The sequence below is a fragment of the Sipha flava genome, unplaced genomic scaffold (assembly GCF_003268045.1).
Source record: "Sipha flava isolate LNK unplaced genomic scaffold, YSA_version1 553_pilon_pilon, whole genome shotgun sequence".
Lineage (NCBI taxonomy): Eukaryota > Metazoa > Arthropoda > Insecta > Hemiptera > Aphididae > Sipha > Sipha flava.
Genome location: NW_020273536.1, coordinates 379,566 through 399,075, shown reverse-complemented (window position 1 = coordinate 399,075; position 19,510 = coordinate 379,566). Strand labels below are relative to the sequence as shown.

Genomic DNA, 19,510 nt, shown 5'->3' with positions numbered 1-19,510 from the left:
AACATGTCAAATTTAGTTATTTTATTTTATTAAATAACTCAGAAAATTAATTGTTATGCATTTCCGTAGTTTTTCCCGTTTATAAAAAATAAAAGTACATAAATAAATTAAACAGAAATTAAGTCAACCACCCTTCCATGGTTATATGACTCCCGCATAAACGTCAAACCATAATTAACAGATTAAGAATTGTTCACATCCTATTCATTCATGAACATCTAATGAGCAAAAGAGAACAACGAGAATGAACATCATGCAACACCACAAAAACAGTAACCTCCTTACTGACTGCCTCCTGATAAAGGACTCCAGAGATTTGTTGCTGTTCAAAAATGTTTGGAAAATATTACATCCAACCAAGAGACAACACCAACTCTTATTAAACTCCTCAAAAAGACGAACCTATTCCAGAAAAATTACATAAACGCTTAGATTATATTACATATATTTATAAAAATATAAGTTTTCATGTATTAATATCAAAATTGTTTGTAAAAACCTCTAAAATTTAATAATTCAAAAATGCCAATAACCTCAGCAGTTGAGGCGTATATTTAAATAAAAAAATAAAAAATAACAATAGAGTATTGTTTGTGTGTTTAACATAATGTAAAATAAATAATTGGTAAAAACTGTTTAGGGAAACTTCTAAAATTACCATCAACAATTGACACCATTTGTAATTCGCCTGTTATTCGGCAGTTTTGGAATTATACTTGATTGCATAAAATGAATATTTTTTTTATACGATTTGTCACCAATATTAAATATTGGTGACACATTCGTTTATACGGCTCTTTACATGGATTGACACGAGTTTTGGGTTTTGATTTATTGTTGAATTTTGGTCGATTTAAAATGTTTTCCTCCTCTTTCTTGAAATCGTAATTTAATGAGCTAAAAATACTTTCATTGCTTTCGTTTAATTTAAAATAACATTAACACGCCAATCTTTGAATATTATGGTATAAAAATGTCTGAAAATGAAATTTTAAACGTCAATAACAAAAAGATTTTCATTTTTTTTCAACCAACATTTTCTCCTTGGTGTATTTGTGTTTAATCTTTTTAGTAGTTAACATGCGACCATTTATGGAAATATTATATTTTCAATAATCAAGTGGTTTTTATTATACGCCTTTCAATTATATTACAGTGTGCACGTATATTTTAATACCAAACCTTTATTGACGGGGTCCCGTTGTTCGTGTATATACGTATATATGACCGTGCTTTATGGTTTAATTGTGCTATATGCAAATAACTGTAAAAGTACAAACTCGTGTGAAATACACCCGTTTTAACGTACCACGCACGCGACTCGAACCTACCGCTGATAAACCACGCGCGTGACTCGGTTGTCGTAAAATTTTTTTTTTTTATTCGCTTTTTCGTACGCATCATTTTGTTAATAATATGACGACTGTTTCAAACCAAATACCATCGTGCAGCCATCGTATTGTGTACCTATCCAATGTACGTAATGCGACGACACGTTTTCATTTGATATGTCATAAGCACCTGGTAACGCTTGATGAAGTTAATTATAAACCCGGTGAGGACGTCGCTGGGACGATATTGTGGACCCTATGAATATATATGGCCTTCTGAAACTTCGAAAGCACATCATTCCGGGAATGTAAGGAATCGCAGAAATGACGATATATACTGGATCGGATCGCATAGCTATGCCTTCGGATTTTAATACGCTTTAAACTTTTCCTATCGATATCAGATTCATCATGTACTGAATTTTTACTTTGGGGGCTGATAAAAACCACAATAATATAAACCTAATTGTCACCTATTATCGGTTACCAAACACAAACTGATTATTGTTCGTGTACAGTAAAACGTACCTTGTACAGATGAAAAATCGATAAGGTTACCGATCAGGCATTAATCTAGAAATAAAAAAAGGAAGGGCTGGATGAAAAAATTTACTTCAAGTACCTACCTACATAAAAATCATAGGCCTTAGTTTAAGTTTTTAAAGTGAGTAAGATAATAATTATACATGCGTATTATAAAATAATAATAAAAAACTTTAATAACAAAATAACCTTTTATTGCGTACATTATATAATAATATATAGGTAAGAGTGCAGAATATTTGGTGAATGAAAAAAAAAATCACATTTCATTTGCAAATTAATTTGACCAATCCTCAGTTTTTATCCTTCTTGGTTAGAACTATTGAGGACTTTATAACTAATCATGATTATTAATCACTCCTTCCTAAATGTTAATAAGCGATATAAAATAATATATTATATTATAGTATTGCACTTATCTTTCTTTTAATTAATTAATTGAACATTTGTTATCATTTTTTAAATATTTTAAGTACTTAAGATCTAAGAAGGGGCTTCAGTCCTCATTGCCCCTCCTTGTATTCGCACTTGGTACCAGTTACTGAACTAAACATTATATGGACGTGCATCGTGTATTCACTTCAAACGGAGAAAAGTACCTCCAACAAGAGTCGTCATTTTGCATCTGTTAATATGCTATGAACAAAAATCACGAATTGAAATTCAAGCTTATTCTATAAGAAGACTCAAAATCGTAATCGATAGTCTATTAGCCAGAATGGGACTTGATTTTAGAAATAATGCGCGTTCCATAAGTAATGTCGCTATTTTAACTGACACCCATGCAGTTCAATGGGTCTTGTTCAAGATTTCTACTATGGAAAACATCAAACACGTAAGCAGAATTTACTTAGTAAAATTGTTTTCTAATCCATGTAAAAATCGCAAAAATATAATCACGGGATTTAAAATTTTGAAAAATAAACGACGAAAATGACAACCACGAGAAAATTTTAATAGCAAAAAGAGTAATAGTGAATTATTTTTAGCTCATGCATTTTTTTATTATTATGTTACATGTATGATAAAAATGTTTCAATATAAAACATTTATTGTTAAAAACTAGTATTTTAAAGTAGCGATGGGAATTATCGAATATTCGGATATTACTATTTCTACTACACCCAGAGTCAAGCAAAATGTTATCTAGATAATTATTCGAATAAATATGTATTCGAATAAAAAATTATTCGAATGATTCTTTTACAATTTTTCGAATAAACATTTATTCGACTAATTTAGAAACAATATTAATCGAATAAAAATGTATTCGAATAATTTGGAAACAATATTATATGAATAATTTTTAAACATAGTTATCCTATCCTAGTATATATAGTAGTATCTAGTTAGTACTAATCACTAAATATGTATTATGAAATAATGATTATAATTCTTCTAGTTTGTCTACATGTATTTAGTATTTACCTTAATAGTAATTAATTATCAATATTGAAGATGTTATTATTATATCTAGTTTAGTCCAGTTTCTGTACTATATTGTATAGTCTCAGATATTTTGGTACTATGTACTAACTACGTATGTTCAATGTTGTATTTCATATTTATAAGTTCAAATATATAAAGCTCTACACAAAAATATAAAGATACTAGATAGATATGGGCATGTAGCTATAAAAATTATCTGTTTAAATTTATGATATCTAATAATAATTGTGTTTGAAAATTAATCGAATAATAATTTATTCGTATAATTGTGAAAAAAATCATTCGAATAATAATTTATTCAAATAAAATGTTATCTAAATAATCATCTAAATAAAATGTTATTCAAATAAGGCCCAACTCTGACCACACCTATACTACAATAACTTTTTTTTAATCATTTTTCCATGCGAAGTCTTATACCATTTATTTAATTTCACAACAAGTTTTTGCTCTTGTTGATCACATTTACCTTTTCCTTTAGCCTTTTAGTAGATTAGTTCAGGCTAGTCGCTGAGGGCAATTTTCAGTATAATTCGCAGTTTAATGGCATAAGTGACTTCCAAAGTGATATATGACAATGAGCTAACGTGCAACTGTTCAGTTTGACCAACTAATTAGTTTGTGTTTTGTCACAAATCGTTCGATTACGCGATTAAATTCTATATATCATAGTGTGACAGGATAGTTTAGTTACATATGTGAATGCGGTTATGATCAAACTGTTGCGCAACTATTCCTAAACTGGAAATTACCTATCAGCGATTAGCCTTATATACCTAGGTATCATATTGAAAAAAAAAATATGGGAAACAAAATGTTGATAGCTTTGTATAATAAGATAATATATTATAATATTATTAAAATAACAAAATAATAAATGATAAACTTAGATCATATACAATGAATGGATTCTTATAAATAATTTGTGAAGCCAACATAACAGTAGGACCACAGTGATATGCGCATGCGCGTGGCATCATCATTAATTTTTGATGCAGATATTAATTAATTGATTATTGAACAAGATAACAATTAACTATAAAGTATAAGTGTTTATTAAGTTTCTAAATGCATTATAATAATATAATTAATTATATGGTATTTGCTACGTCAAAATGATGATCACTAACAATGTTTCGTAAATTAAGAATTAGTGATGCTTAAATTCAATTTTAAGTTGAAAAATAGATTAACATTTGATAAGCATGCGCGCATGAGCAGGTATCACCGGTCCTATAGTTATGTTGACTTCAGCTCATTCTAAAGGTGTGATATGCGATGACTCTATTGTATATGATCAAGATGATAGTTTTTCCCCTATTTCATCTCTTTAGACGTTCTTTAGATGAGGGTGTCTTCCCTGACGTATGGAAAACTTTCTCAGTTACATCTGTTTTTAAGTCAGGTGATCCTTCCCTGGTTTCCAACTATAGACCTATTTCTATTCTTCCTCATATTGCCAAACTTTTCGAATCAATTGTATATCACTGTACTAAAAGGAATTTAAACTATATCATAATTGATGACCAACATGGCTTTCGACAGGGTAAATCAACTGTCACTAGTAGCCTTGTTTTTACGACCTACATCTTAAATAGCTTTAAACAGAGTTGCCAAGTGGATGCAGTGCTCACAGACCTCAGAAAAGCCTTTGACACTGTTGATCATGCTCGATTAATTTATAAGCTCGAAAAACTTGGAATCGGCAATCCTTTATTATCATGGCTTCAATCATATCTGAGTAACAGAAAGCAATTTGTCAAAGTTCATGGTACTCCCTCCGAACTGACTCACATTCCTTCAGGAGTGTCACAAGGAGATCATCTCAGTCCACTCCTCTTCATTCTCTTTATAAATTCGGTAAAGACTTTCCTCCCTTTCACTAAAGTCTTATTATTTGCAGATGATATCAAGATATTTCTTAAAATCTCCTTTCCTTCTAACTGCCATAAACTGCAGTCAGATCTAAACTCCTTCAATACATGGACTCAAGCTGTAGGACTGACACTCAATATTAACAAGTGTCATATCATGACATTTAGTAGGAAACGTCAGCCTATCTTCCACCCCTATCTCTTGAGTGACACTATGTTAGAACGTGTTTTTGCTGTTAAAGATCTTGGTTTCCATCTAACTCCTTCTCTCTCCTTTCAGAACCATACAAATATTACCATTGGTAAAGCACTGAAAGTATTAGGCTTTATAAAACGCAACATAACCAATTTTACATCTATCCCTTGTCTTCGTGTTCTTTACTTCACGTTGGTTCGATCCATCCTTGAGTACGGAATGGTTGTGTGGCATCCATATCTGGCCAAGGACCAACTCCGACTTGATAGAGTCCAAAATCATTTCTTAGCATATGTTGCTTTCTTACTAAAAATACCTCATCCTTAACATGATTACACTTCTATTAGCTCAACTCTAAATGTTCCTTTCCTTGCTTCTCGTCGTCGGGACGCTGACATTTCATTTATCACATCTCTCATCAAAGGTACCATTGATGCTCCTGATCTTTTGTCAACTATTAGTTTCTGTGTCCCTCTTTATCCAACCCGCTCAAACTCCTTATTCTTCATACCAACACATCTGACAAATTACAATCATAATCACCCTATCCATAGAATGCTACGCTTCCTCAACTCTTCTTAACTCAACTCCCATTCTAACAACCAATATCAATAAATCTCCACTTCAAACTTTTAATAATTACCTAAACTCACTCCTCTTCTTTCCTAATTATTATCATTAAATTATTGCAAATACATAATTATATCAAATCATTGTACACAAAACACTCTACTGTAATATATTCTCTTTATTAATGCTGAAAAAATGGCGTTTAAATAAATAAATGATAAATAATAATTGAAAAATAAATAAATATAAGTAAGTTTTTACAAAAATGTCTTCATTATAAATTAATAAATATTTTTCCGTTCAAATTCATTGATACGTATATTTTAAATTGTTTCGATAACAACATTTTGATAATTTCGTATTTTTACACATTATAACAGAATAATAAATAATAAATAAATATATTAGTAAGTTTTACTAAAATATGTTAATTGTAAATGTATTAATAACTGGTACCTTCCATTTCATTGATAAATACATTTTTAATTTTATCTTTTGGTATAAAAAGAAAAGTACTGATGTATTTTGAGCTTCAAAGTGACGACTAATGATAATAAATATGTTAAATTATCTCATGATAATGAAATATAATCGTTTATATTAAACATGGCTATTTACCGATCGGAAAAAACAATAGACATGTATATTATACCATGTAGGTAGTAAATCAGCAGACGCAATAATCATAGATTTTAAGAGAAAAATTCCCCAAATATTCAACAAAGTTCTTAATATTCTCTTATTATTATTAATATTGATAAATAATAATATTGTGGTGCCGAATACTACTGATATTCGAACTATTTACAATTAAACTATTCGAATAATTGAATAATATGATTATACATCACACCCCTATTTTAAAACATAAGATGAAATATATTTTATTATATAAATATTGAAATTATGATATATAATTTTCATTACGATTTATGACAGAAAACACAGTAGGACGTTATACTTTAAGTTTATATTTTTACTTTAAGTTTATCTCCTGTACACTAATATATACCTATTATATATCTATTAACCTTTTTCGTTGCGATTTTAAAAATTAAAAAAAAAAGAACAACTAGCCGACCGATGCAACCCATACAGATATTCCATATAATTTAACAATAAAAATAATAATGATAATATCTATATCGTTACTCGTTATACTATTTAGGTATAAATTCCAAGATAATAATAGATACAAATTATAATTAGCTATAAAGCTGTGTTCCTACTGATTTATTTTAATTTTGTTCAAACTTTTTTTCTCTTAAATTGTTTCAACAATAATATATAATATAATTTTTGATGACATGATTCGAGTTTATATAATATATTTTAATAATTTATTCTCCTTTTGGCTTTGAATATATTCCATTTTACTATATTGTATTTTTTTTTATAAACGTACAAATGAATCATACAAATTAATATAACATGTCAAATATAACACGTTGCACGATTGTAACTCGATCACTTATTTTTATTAACCGATTTGATACTAAAAAAAAAAAAAACTAAATTTCCTACTTTTTGCGATTATTATATTTACTAATATTTTGTCATTTTTATTTTCCTTTTCTAATTTTCGTAATTTTGACTGGTAGCTATTTATTTCAATGAGTTTTGTTTACAAATTATAGTTGGAAAATTATCAAACACATAAACACAATTGATTTCAGAAAAATTTTTAGTAACCGATAAACATCTCTACCTTTTTCCACTTCAAAGACGTTAAAAAACGTATGTTATATCAATATTTAATATGCTCGTTTGAGATGAATGATGGATTTATTATAGTTTTGTTTTGGCAGTTTCCTGCCAATTAATTTTTTTCTTTCTCGTTTCGAATGCACGCTATAACCCACACTTAATAGACTACTGCAATAAAAACTTTTAGAAGCAATAAAAAATTGTACGTAATAAAGAAACCTAAAGATTGCTACCTGGATGCTCTAATATCAAGATGCCTGAAACACACGTTTCCTGGCTACGGCACTAAATACTTGACGAGTCGGCTTTACTCGTTTATGGCGTGATATATTGTTTATTTAAACACCATCAAAGGATTCTGTCTTAGGCAGTTTTCACTGAATGCATGTAACATATCGGTTACAAGTTTTATACGAGTAAGATGGTATTTGACATCGTATTACAATTTCGTTAGAAAGTTCTGTGACCTGGCAATAACGATCGAAACGCAATGACAACTAACGTCGACCGTCGCAAGTCTGCACTCACAAAAGTCTTAACAATCGGACTTATATTCGGTTGTTTTCTGCGAACTCACGCCCCCAAAAAATACTACGATGTATTGTATGTTATTCCCTCCCCTCATATTAATTAATTTTTTTCTATCGACAGTATACATACATACATAATTGTATTAAGTATATATACAACGCATAAGGCTCAATTGTTATTTTACTCCGCAATTTGATTTTAATTCGGTACGTTTGAAACGTATTGCTATAACTTTACCCTTCCTGTACCTGAACTTGGACAATGATCATTCAATTTACTGTAAACAAATAATATCACTCGGATTACAGATTTTCGCGTAAATTTTTTTTCCTACTCAAACGCTCCAAATACACATATTTCAATAACAATTTAGAACCATCCATCCGTAATATACGTGAAACATAACCGCTAGTTTTGCTAGTAGAACCCTTTATGACAAATAGGTCACTAAACCCATTTTATCTTGTCCTCAAAGAAAATTTACACCACATTTCCATTATCCTGGCACGCTGTATACACATTTCGGTAAACTCATCGGATGGATTTCCTTCGTAAACGTTTAACCGACATTGGATGTTGTAGGCAGTGTACCTTTAATAATGAATAATAAAGGTTTTGCTCATATATCAATAATTAAAATATGTTTCGGATATTATGCGTTGGCTTGTGTGATGGTTTGAGAAAAAAAATCCAAATTAAATCAATTTCGTTAACATGTATACGTATGTACTGTATGCTATACGTTCATCTTTGTTTAACTAACATGAAATTGAACACAATGCGGTGGTAAAATATTTCGATTGTAGAATATTTTTTGGACTCTTAAACGTATTCACAAACAAATTGCTATAAATTATTAATTAATAAATGATTTATATCATAAAAGTGATATTTTAAAACAAATAGAGAACATTCGTTTAAAAGTTGTAAGCTCTTAGCGACTCACAAACCAAAAGAAAAAAAACCATTGGGACATTTACGATTGCCAAAAGTTACATACAAATATTCACTTCCAAGAACTAAGAGAAATGAAAACTTCTTCAAATGGTTTAAGCAAAACATTCAGACTATATATGCTAAGTAATAAAATATTTATTTAATGTAAGTAAACGCGTACTATAAAGTGAATGTTTTTTCTTTACTTGCTCTATCTTAATATTTATATAACATTTTTTTATTTTTATATTTTTATATTGTTAATTTTAACGTAAATACTTCAATTTCATAGTTTTCCTTCCGTTATAAAAATGTTGTATACATATATTTTTGTAGTTAAAAATAAACAAAATTTACCTATTATAATTATTATTAAATAATAATTAATAAATAAAATATAATTATTAATTATTTTAGATATTTTCTTTAAAACGTTTTCTTGATACACACTTGCATACGCTCAAACGCAAACACACAGACACACACATTCTATGTGTGCATAAGTATGCGCGATTAAATTGATTACACCCTAAATGACCTTTGTGACAACAGGCTAATTTAGTATAGCGAATGCATATGTCACCAATTTGACTACAGTAGACCTTTCATTACTCAAGTACACGTATAATACCTACAAGAATGTTAGCTCGTAGTTTTTTACTAAAAATTTGCCTTTAAAACTCTAAAAGTTTAATTGATACCATCGTATCCATGATCATGTGCTGTACTGCACCGTGGACAAGTCTAAAATGGTTACGGCCCCGAGCCATGTACCAATTTTCGACTTTTATATCGTTTAAGACATATAATATATCAACTCTGAGGTCATTCGGGGGAAGGATGATGAGGCTGTGAGATATTTCGACCCCGGCAGCATTCGGACACGCTCCCAAAACTATTTAATGTTTTTTTTTTTTTTTGGGGTTTCGTAAAGTAAGCTTAGCGAAGGTTTAAGATTAAGTTTTGATCGAGACCTTTTTCCCACTACGCAGTATTTTCAAATCGTAGCAAATTCAGCGTTTTCGGAATAACGTGAGATTTCACTCGTTCGATACCAATTGTTTTTTTTATTTTTATTTTTTTTTTATTGAAATAAATTTCAACATTATTATTATTATTATTATTGTTATTACAATATCCTATTGTTATTATTGATCTATATATATATATATAATATCATTGATATTATACAAAAGAGTAGTCAATATACTACCTAAATATATTTTATTTTTTTTTAATAGAAATAATAAATACCTGTAGTTTACTCCAATTACTTAACATGGAAGATCATACTAAAAAAAAGATCAAGAACCACTCTTATCTACACGAAACGCAATTATTTTCATTTTTGCCTTAGACCCGGTTTTTCAATCTACTATATCCGCCCCATAACATAGTCAGCAAATAAGGAAGAAAATTAATAAATATCGGTTTTTCAATGTGCAGATAGTACTTGATCGACGGATAAATCATAGAATAGTTGTTAGGTACTTTTTCCATCAATTAAAGATTTATTTGACAAATACATTTTTTATCAACCTTAAATTGTTGATAATAATCATTATTATTCGTTTGATTTTTTTTGTGATTTGTGGCTTTAACAAATAGTTTGACATTCACTAATAACAAAACAAATTATTATCATTATAGATTTGTTTGAAATAATTGCAGATAATGATCAGAAAATCGTCAATTTTATAAAACCAACGATAAGTTTGCACAATTCGTGTGCGATTCGATCATATGATCAAGAATGATCAAAACTGTCCATGATCTATGGCAATTATTTCAATATAGCAGTTTATTGATTATAATAATAATATAAAGATTGTGTGTGATTATAATATAGTTATTATCACTGATGAGATATTTCAACCAATAACAATAGACTAGAAATCTTCAACTTGTTTCACAATGTACAACTCCTAACACATATTATTAATATATAAATAAATAAAAAAATAGTTTATACTTAGAAATAAATAAATAAATGCTGACTCTGGAGAATTGTTATGTTTGAAAAGTACGACCGGTTTCGAATTAAAAATTCATCGTCAAATGTGTATATAAAGTCAATAAAACCGCGACTCAAGATACGATTTAAGATTTAAGACTTAAGACTCGCGATTCTATTGATTTTGTATGTACTAAACGATGAATTTTTTATTCGAAACTAGTCGTATTTTATAAATATAATAATACTCCCGACTAAACATTTATTTATTTCTATATAAAAATTATTTTGTTTATTTATTTATTTATTAATTTACGAGTTTTGACCATTTAATAATTTTTAATTACTAGCTGAATAGGTTTATTCGACGAATAGCTAAGCAATTAAAAATTATTATAATCTCATATATTACTGTAAATAAGTGAATATATATTTAGTTAGATAAAAATATATTTCACAATAATTCTTAAGCTCACAATCCTTTCATTCAAACTTCAAACCTAACCACAACAACCATCCAACGTCAAGGGTCACTCCCACAAGCCTCTACGGATTAAATGCTATTCAAAATAAATGTATTTATGCATCATTGCACCAAATATTTCTTATACTAATAAACCATTAGTTAACCGATAATCAATATTTCCAGAAAGCGATCTTTTAAGTAATAATTTATAGAATTTTTTAATTAATAGATTAGATATTTTTTTTGATTATCGAATAAAATATATGAATATTTACTACGTTACGAATATTTTACTCTAAATATTCTGATATTTAAAAATTAAAATAGAGTAAAATTCTCTAAAAGTAAAAAAAAAATCCCTATAAATTAGACAAAAGATTGAATTTTCCACTCGTGAATTTTATGCATATTATTAATATAGAACTTTTAATGTAATTATTATACATCCGATTTAAGGGCCAGAAAATTTAATTAAAATGTATTTAAATCATTCTATTCCAAGTAAATAGGTACCAATACCCTCCACATGATAATTATTAAATTTGCTCGGTTAATTTGTTTAATATTATATGCCACTAACAATTATTATTTTTGGTAAAGAGCAAATAACCCCTAAACGTATGTACATACATTTTATTTCTATGTATATATACCAACGTACGTAAGCATTTTTATAGTGCATACAATAGCGATAAATAAAAGTTAACCGATGCGGTGGCAGGATCAAACCATTTTGGCCGACTGAACAATCGATACAGGTAGATTCGAGTACATAACGAAATTGCACGCACAACTAAGCGCAAAATCCCTCAATTTTCTTGTTAAACAATTAAACTTTGAAAACGCATGCGTAAAATGTTTTCACATCAGACGCTTAAAAGAATTGTCGGACAAAATACCCACGCACAGCCAACGAGCCGGTGCTATGAGCGTAACGATGGCAACTGATCAAGTTCTAAATAAAGCGTGAACATTTTATTCTTAAAACTGTTGAACATTTGTAAATTCAAAACGGAAATCTTTACTCTTGCCACATAGTTATTTCCGCGCCCTATGTAGCAAACACGATAATGCTTTGGACCGTAATATAATAGCAAAAGAAAAATTTCTGACACATAATAAAACATTATATAGTGTATAACATATTATTTCATTTACGACATGAATTCGAAAAAAAAAACCTTGATAGTTGTACCAGATCGCTAAAACCAAAAACTGATTCACAACCGTACTGACGATCTTCTCTCCTTATCGTATATAGCCTACGGATTTGGCAAAATGTTTTTAGAAGAATGATGTGTACGCCTTGTGCTATAGGGACGCTAGTAAGGGATTAATTCAACTTTTAGACGTACAATTTGTTTGGTGTAAAAATAAGCCGTATAATATTAAAACAGTATTGTATAGTACTATTGCAAAAAATTAATAAAAAAGGAATTGTAATTAATTAAAAAAATAATTGCAAACAATTATTCATCAACCCAAAATGCTTACCGCTACTAGCCATTTATACGCGTGGCATTTATATCGTCATTTAAGTTCTACACAAGAATCTTTATGCCTTAAACATACCTAATTTCAAGAGTGACCAAAATATGAATAAAACTGTATCATATTTGTACAGCATAATAGTGTGATAGTGGCATACATAATACAAACTATCTAATAAAATGTCTATATTTTATACAACTATAGGTTCTGTTCAAAATCTGTATGCACTTTACACCTGTTAAAATTCAATGAAATATCGCCCATGTGGTTATTCAAAATAACATGAGTAGAAAAATATACTGTTTATCACTAGTTACTGTTTTGAACCAGCTCTAACGTATACTAAATCGCACACTCGACGACAGTTAGAAAATTAGAAATAATAATCTTGTTCACTCCAATAATGTAATAATGAGCCGTTCAACACAAACTATTCAAATGTAATATCATATATACATTCACAAGATATTCCAAATAGCTCGAAATATAAAAAATTCCATTTATTTTTCAGTGTAACATTAATGAATACAAGACAGCTTAATTTTGTGAGACTCACAATCATATTATGAGCTCACACTTACTATTGTTTTTGTATTTAAACTCACACATGAATGCTTCTCCATTCCTATTTTAGTAAAAAATGAATAGCCACATGGTTTATAATATATATATATATACGGCTGCATCCGAATTGGGTACCAGATTTAAAATTACTACATTAGTTGGGTCCCGGATTTTCATAGGTACTACACTAGTTCCTAAATATTTTTTTGGTAAGTACTATATTATACTAACATTTTCCTTCCCATTTTAACAGACTTAGGACTGTCTATGATCTATTTAAATCTCATGGTATGGTTAAAAATGTTTTTTTATAGCTTTTTTTTGTTTTTTTAGTTTCTTTTCTATTAATTTTTATTTATACTATATAATGATTTTAACATTTTTAATATTTTTTCGTTTATCTATATAGCTACAATTATATTATAAAATATGTATTTTTATACTTGATTTTTAACATTTTTAATATTTTTACCAACACAATTCTAATAACTTATATTTTAATGGAAAAGAAACAAAAAAACAAAACAAACTATAAAAAACATTTTTAACCATTCCTGTGGTCTAAATAGATCATTGATAGTACTAAGTCTGTAAAATGAGAAAGATAATGTTAGTATAATGTAATAATTATCAAAAAATATTCAGGAACTAGTGTAATGCCTAAAATAATTCAGGACCCAACTAGTATAGTACCTATAAAAATCCGGGACCCAACTAGTACATTACCTGCGATTAACCCCTAGTACTTGAGACCCAACTCGGATGCTCCGATATATACATATACATAATGACATATTTCGTTCGAATTTCGAAATCGTAAAATAAAATCGATTTCTAAACGATTGCGTTGTATGAACACGATAGTATAACGATCAATGTATATTATTTTATATTATATCACGAATCAGAACTCCAAATCAAATACAAATAATAACTGAGATCCTGTACAAACAAATTAATTAAAAATCCCTTTCAGTTTATTGTTACGAACGATTATAACGGTTAAGAGCGGGATTGTTCCTTCATAATAGTAATTAAATTAATGCGAAGGATGCAATTTTTTTTATTAGCATTTTTAGCATTTTTGAAATACACGGAAACTTCACAGTTAAATAGTCACGAGTCCGTAATCTAATTACTTTCATTTCTATGCACGTTAAATATGGTACTGCCACGGAGTTGACACTAAAAAAATATCCAAAGTGATGCGCCGAATTAATCAATTTGTTCGACTATTAAGAGCATGGTGATAATAATAATGAATTTATTGCATTTGATTAATTGCGTGTCGAAGTCGTGTACAGCTGTATAATATACATACATCGTGTGTGTGTGTATGTGCTATGTTGTGTATCGCGTCAATCACATCGAAGTCTATAACGATTTATTTGTGCGACACTTAGCAACGACTATTCACTGACCCGTAACCAAAGAAATACATGTATCGCGTGGAAAAAGTGGGTTTACATCAAAAATGATTAGTTTTACCACACTACTACAGTTTTACCAGTGTATATATATGTACGAACGTACCATAAAGATAAAATGTATTAGACTGTTAAAGAGTTAAAGCATTTTTTTGTAAAAGGAACATTCAATTTAAAAAAAAAAAAATGTTCAAACCATACGTTTTAACTGATTTTATAGACCATTGAGCATTGTATAATGTATTTATAAGATTTTCGTGGAATTAAATACAAGACATAGGAATAGAATATAAATATTAATTTTAACCACTGTCCGTCTTTTAAGTCATACAAAAATATAAGACTATTGGCGAAAACAGTTAATTACTATTTATTCAAGTATTAAATACAATTATGAATTAGCTTAACTCATATAATATTACCTTACATACTATACTAAATATTTAAACAAAATATTGAGATTGCGTTTTACTTTGTTTTAACATTAAATATAATACGTCAAATTAAATTCTCGCTAATTTTTAATTAAACGCCTTGTTTTTGTTAAACCCTCTTGAGTTTTTTTCTGTCCAACTTATAAATATATACAAAGTGTCCCGTTTTAAATGTACCACTAAATATCTCAGCCCGATAATCTTCGATTGAAATACGGTTTGTTGCAATAGCTCAGAGGTACTGAAGTACACATTTAAAGACAAATTTCAAATGTTTAACTCTTGTAGTATGCGCATGCGCAATACAAATTATTTTTTTTTAAATTGCAACACCTATTTTTGCTACCGGATATGGATAGATTATTTTATTCTAAGTAATTTTGAACCATTGACCATAGTTCTAAACCTAAAATTGAATGAGTTACAGCTTTTTGAAATTTTAAAATAATTAAATTTTTTCATTGTACTCATTATCTATTACATCGATTCCCAACCACTTGTGGGCTGAGAACAGAATAGTACTGGGCCTTGAACTATATAATATTAACATTACTTATGTATATATCTAAAATATTAAATATCAGTAAATGAAAAAGATTCATTAATTTAACTTCCATGTGATCAGACTTTAAAATCGTTTTTTAAAACCACATCGTTAGGGCCATTCTGGTTAAATTTACGGCAAGGAATCCAGCAATCGCAAAAATTGCACTAAGCAACTTGATAAGCTTTTCGATAACATAATTGTATGAATGAGCTTTTTCTACATGTACTTTATTTTTTTTTAAAAATAAATTTTGAAATAAATTGTATGTTGAAAGTGATTTAAGACTATATTAGCCAGTTTCAATCCAGATATTTACTCTTTCGTGGGGGACAAGCAATGCCAACAATCACATTAAATTGTGAATAATCAGGTTCAATAATTTATTTTTTATAAGCAATTGTTTATTAATTATTTTTGTAATAACTCACGTATATATATATATATATATATATATATATATATATATATAGTTAATGGAGAGCCTTAAAAATTATTTTACGAAATTGGTGATCCACACTATTAAAAAGGTTGGTAATCACTGATCTATTATATTCTTCACTCGTTAATTAGGAGACACGAGGTAGGAAACCACTTTTTATAAAAATCGTATTTGCTTTCCAATAAATAATTATATAAAAAAAATAGTAATTTTTAATATTTTTACTGTCACTTTGACTATTCAAATCGTGTTGCGCCGTTTCAATTAAAACGTAATCTTCGTTTTTATACAAATAATAAATAAAACATAACTACGAATAATTTTTTACAATTCGTGAGTATTAGCGTATTAAGGAACAGACATACAATCGATATTCAAGAGAAATATTATAAGCGCTGAAAAGTCAAAAATTCAAAAACCACAACGATTTAAGAAATATCCTTTTAAAAATGTCTTCCTCTCAAAATGTGCCTATAGTGCCTGCATATAAATGCACACTACTAACTCTACATTTTAGAAGCGGAAAAGTTCTTGTCAAAACTATGAACTATTCAATTTTTACAAACGTGAAAAATAGTATATTATTTATTTTGTTCAAACAAAAATATACATTTGAATATTAGATTGGTGTTTATGAAAACTAAACTCTAATGACACTTTAATATTAATTATACATAATGGCTGTTGAAAAATGAAACACGTTATTGACTGTTGTATAAATACTCCAACTGAAAATTATAATTAATACATTTTATCATATAGTCTTGCGCCGATCGTGTCAAATTTACAAAAAAAATTGAAATAAGCGTTTAATACGATGATCAATAAACGATTTTTTAATAGGGAGGAAGAGAGGGGAGCTTTGGGTGCAGGTAAAATATTAGCCCGGAGAAATTTAAACAGTTATTGCGTTACGTTACAAAATTTATAAAAATTATGTATTACTATATTTTTTGTTTTGTTTATTAGAGCTTTCATATTAGTACCATAATTATTCATAGGTACATATGATTTATTAAATTATTTTTATCATTACGGTATATGCTACATAATGTATGCTTTTTGAAGTTTTTTTCTAACCAAAAATATTCCCCCTTCCTCAAGGATAAACATACACTTATGAACGTAATGAATAATATAGTACTAGCAATCGGACATTAATAATTAAACCGTCCCTACAATAACATTTTATATAGTAAAAATGAATATTTTTTCTATCCAATTACAGCTAATTGACAGAAACATGCAAACCATATAGGTTAAAGAAATCTCCTTGATTTCGAATTTAATGCAGTCCTTTTCCATCGTTAGTGGAAACACAATGGTAGAAAACATATTATTATTATTCATATTATTGTGGTCGGCGGTTTGCGTAAAAGGCGATGTCTATAAAATCGGTAAAGTATATTATTTATATAATTTCTTAACTGTAAAATAATGATTAAATATGCGGGTGAGTATATATTTTATATTTTATTGAAACAATAACAATTTATATGGTGGAGTATAAAATACGATTTTAAATTATGTAGTTTCTTAACTATTATTACTAATAATACAAAAAATAAAGACAAACCACGAATTTCCATATACTACACACTAAACTGTTAAATTTACTGTTTTTGGCCGATGCCCGATGTTTATCGGCATTTTAGCAGTTTTGCTACGGATTAGTTAAATAAAAATTTGATTTAAATGCTTAATTTTATCTAAATTAAAGTCACTGAAAACAGTTCAACATCAATTAATAACAATATTATAAAGATTTTTTTAATCTAACACTTGAATATTTATATATAAATATTTAAAAATAAAAATAAAAATTAGTATAAACGAACGTTTATTAATAAACTTTACACTTATACAACTAACTTAAAATAACGATGATTTATGTCTGATAATATCGGATAGTATTATCTAATAATTAATGTATATTATATTAATCTAATTATTAGAATTATGTTTGAAAGATTAAATCTATACAAAAAAATATAATAATCTCAAACCTATTTCATTCCATGATTGTAAATATCCATTATTGTCTCCACACTACTTTATTTATTACCAATTCTTTGCGAAGTCATTGGAACATATTAAATAGATGGAAAATACACTCAAGTTTACAACCATAAAAAAGTTTCGAAAACTACACACCAACTCCAAAAAAAAAAAAAAAATTAAAACTTGTGCATAAAAATTACATATGTACACAATAATTGCCGAAAACTTTAACATTTTAACTTCAAACGTTGTACGAAGTGAATTTGTATTTTATTCTCCCATAAATTTCAATACTCGAAAACAATTTGCAAAAGCAACTAAACTCGAGACCTACACGTGCGACATAACATATGCGTACAAAACATGTCATATAAAATATAATATCTGGAAAACTCATCCTATGCATTTTATTTATCAAATGACTTCGACGTTTTAATGTAAAATAAATGTATCACCTACATCGTGTGTATGGTATGTATGATGAAAAACGTGGCGTTTCTGCCACGCATCAAACGCATCGACTTCTTGTTTGACGGTGAACTTGAAAATCGACGGCAGCATGGTGGTAAAGAATACTGTGTTCGGGAACAAGCACTGTACATTATTTGCATAATACATACCTATAACATACATCCTGCGCTCCACGGACGACGATTGAAAACCAGACAAATTGTAGCAGTATCTCACGTATCGTATATGTTATCAGTGTGAGAGATAATTCCAAAATTTACACGTCATTCCGCTACGACTCCGAACAATAATGCAGAATTTTGTATAAGAACACAAACGAAATTATTTTTTTTTAATTTTAATTTTTATGAGTACATCCTTTGAACTTTCTTCCGTTTGGTCTAAATATTTAAATCTGTTTCCACATTCCGAGTGTAACACATCCACAATCCACACACCGCAATCCTAAAAACAAAAACCCAAAACTTACTCAACCGTTTTTGTATTCTAAACTTATAGCATAAGGGCGCTATGCAGTGTGTGTGTGTGTGTGTGTGAGCGCGTATGTTTGTTACTACGATTTTTTCGGGTAAAAGGAGT

The 19,510-nt window shown here is 28.6% G+C and overlaps 1 protein-coding gene across 1 annotated transcript in view; it reads left to right on the top strand.

The window, feature by feature from the left end:
- The first annotated feature begins 17,776 nt into the window (after positions 1-17,776).
- LOC112691036 (ionotropic receptor 25a) overlaps positions 17,777-19,510 on the top strand; it is a 36,130-nt gene continuing 34,396 nt past the window's right edge. Inside the window, exon 1 of the mRNA XM_025565143.1 lies at positions 17,777-17,856. Within this exon, the coding sequence (XP_025420928.1) occupies positions 17,781-17,856 (76 nt within the window). The 5' untranslated portion in view covers positions 17,777-17,780. The remainder of the gene's footprint in view (positions 17,857-19,510) is intronic.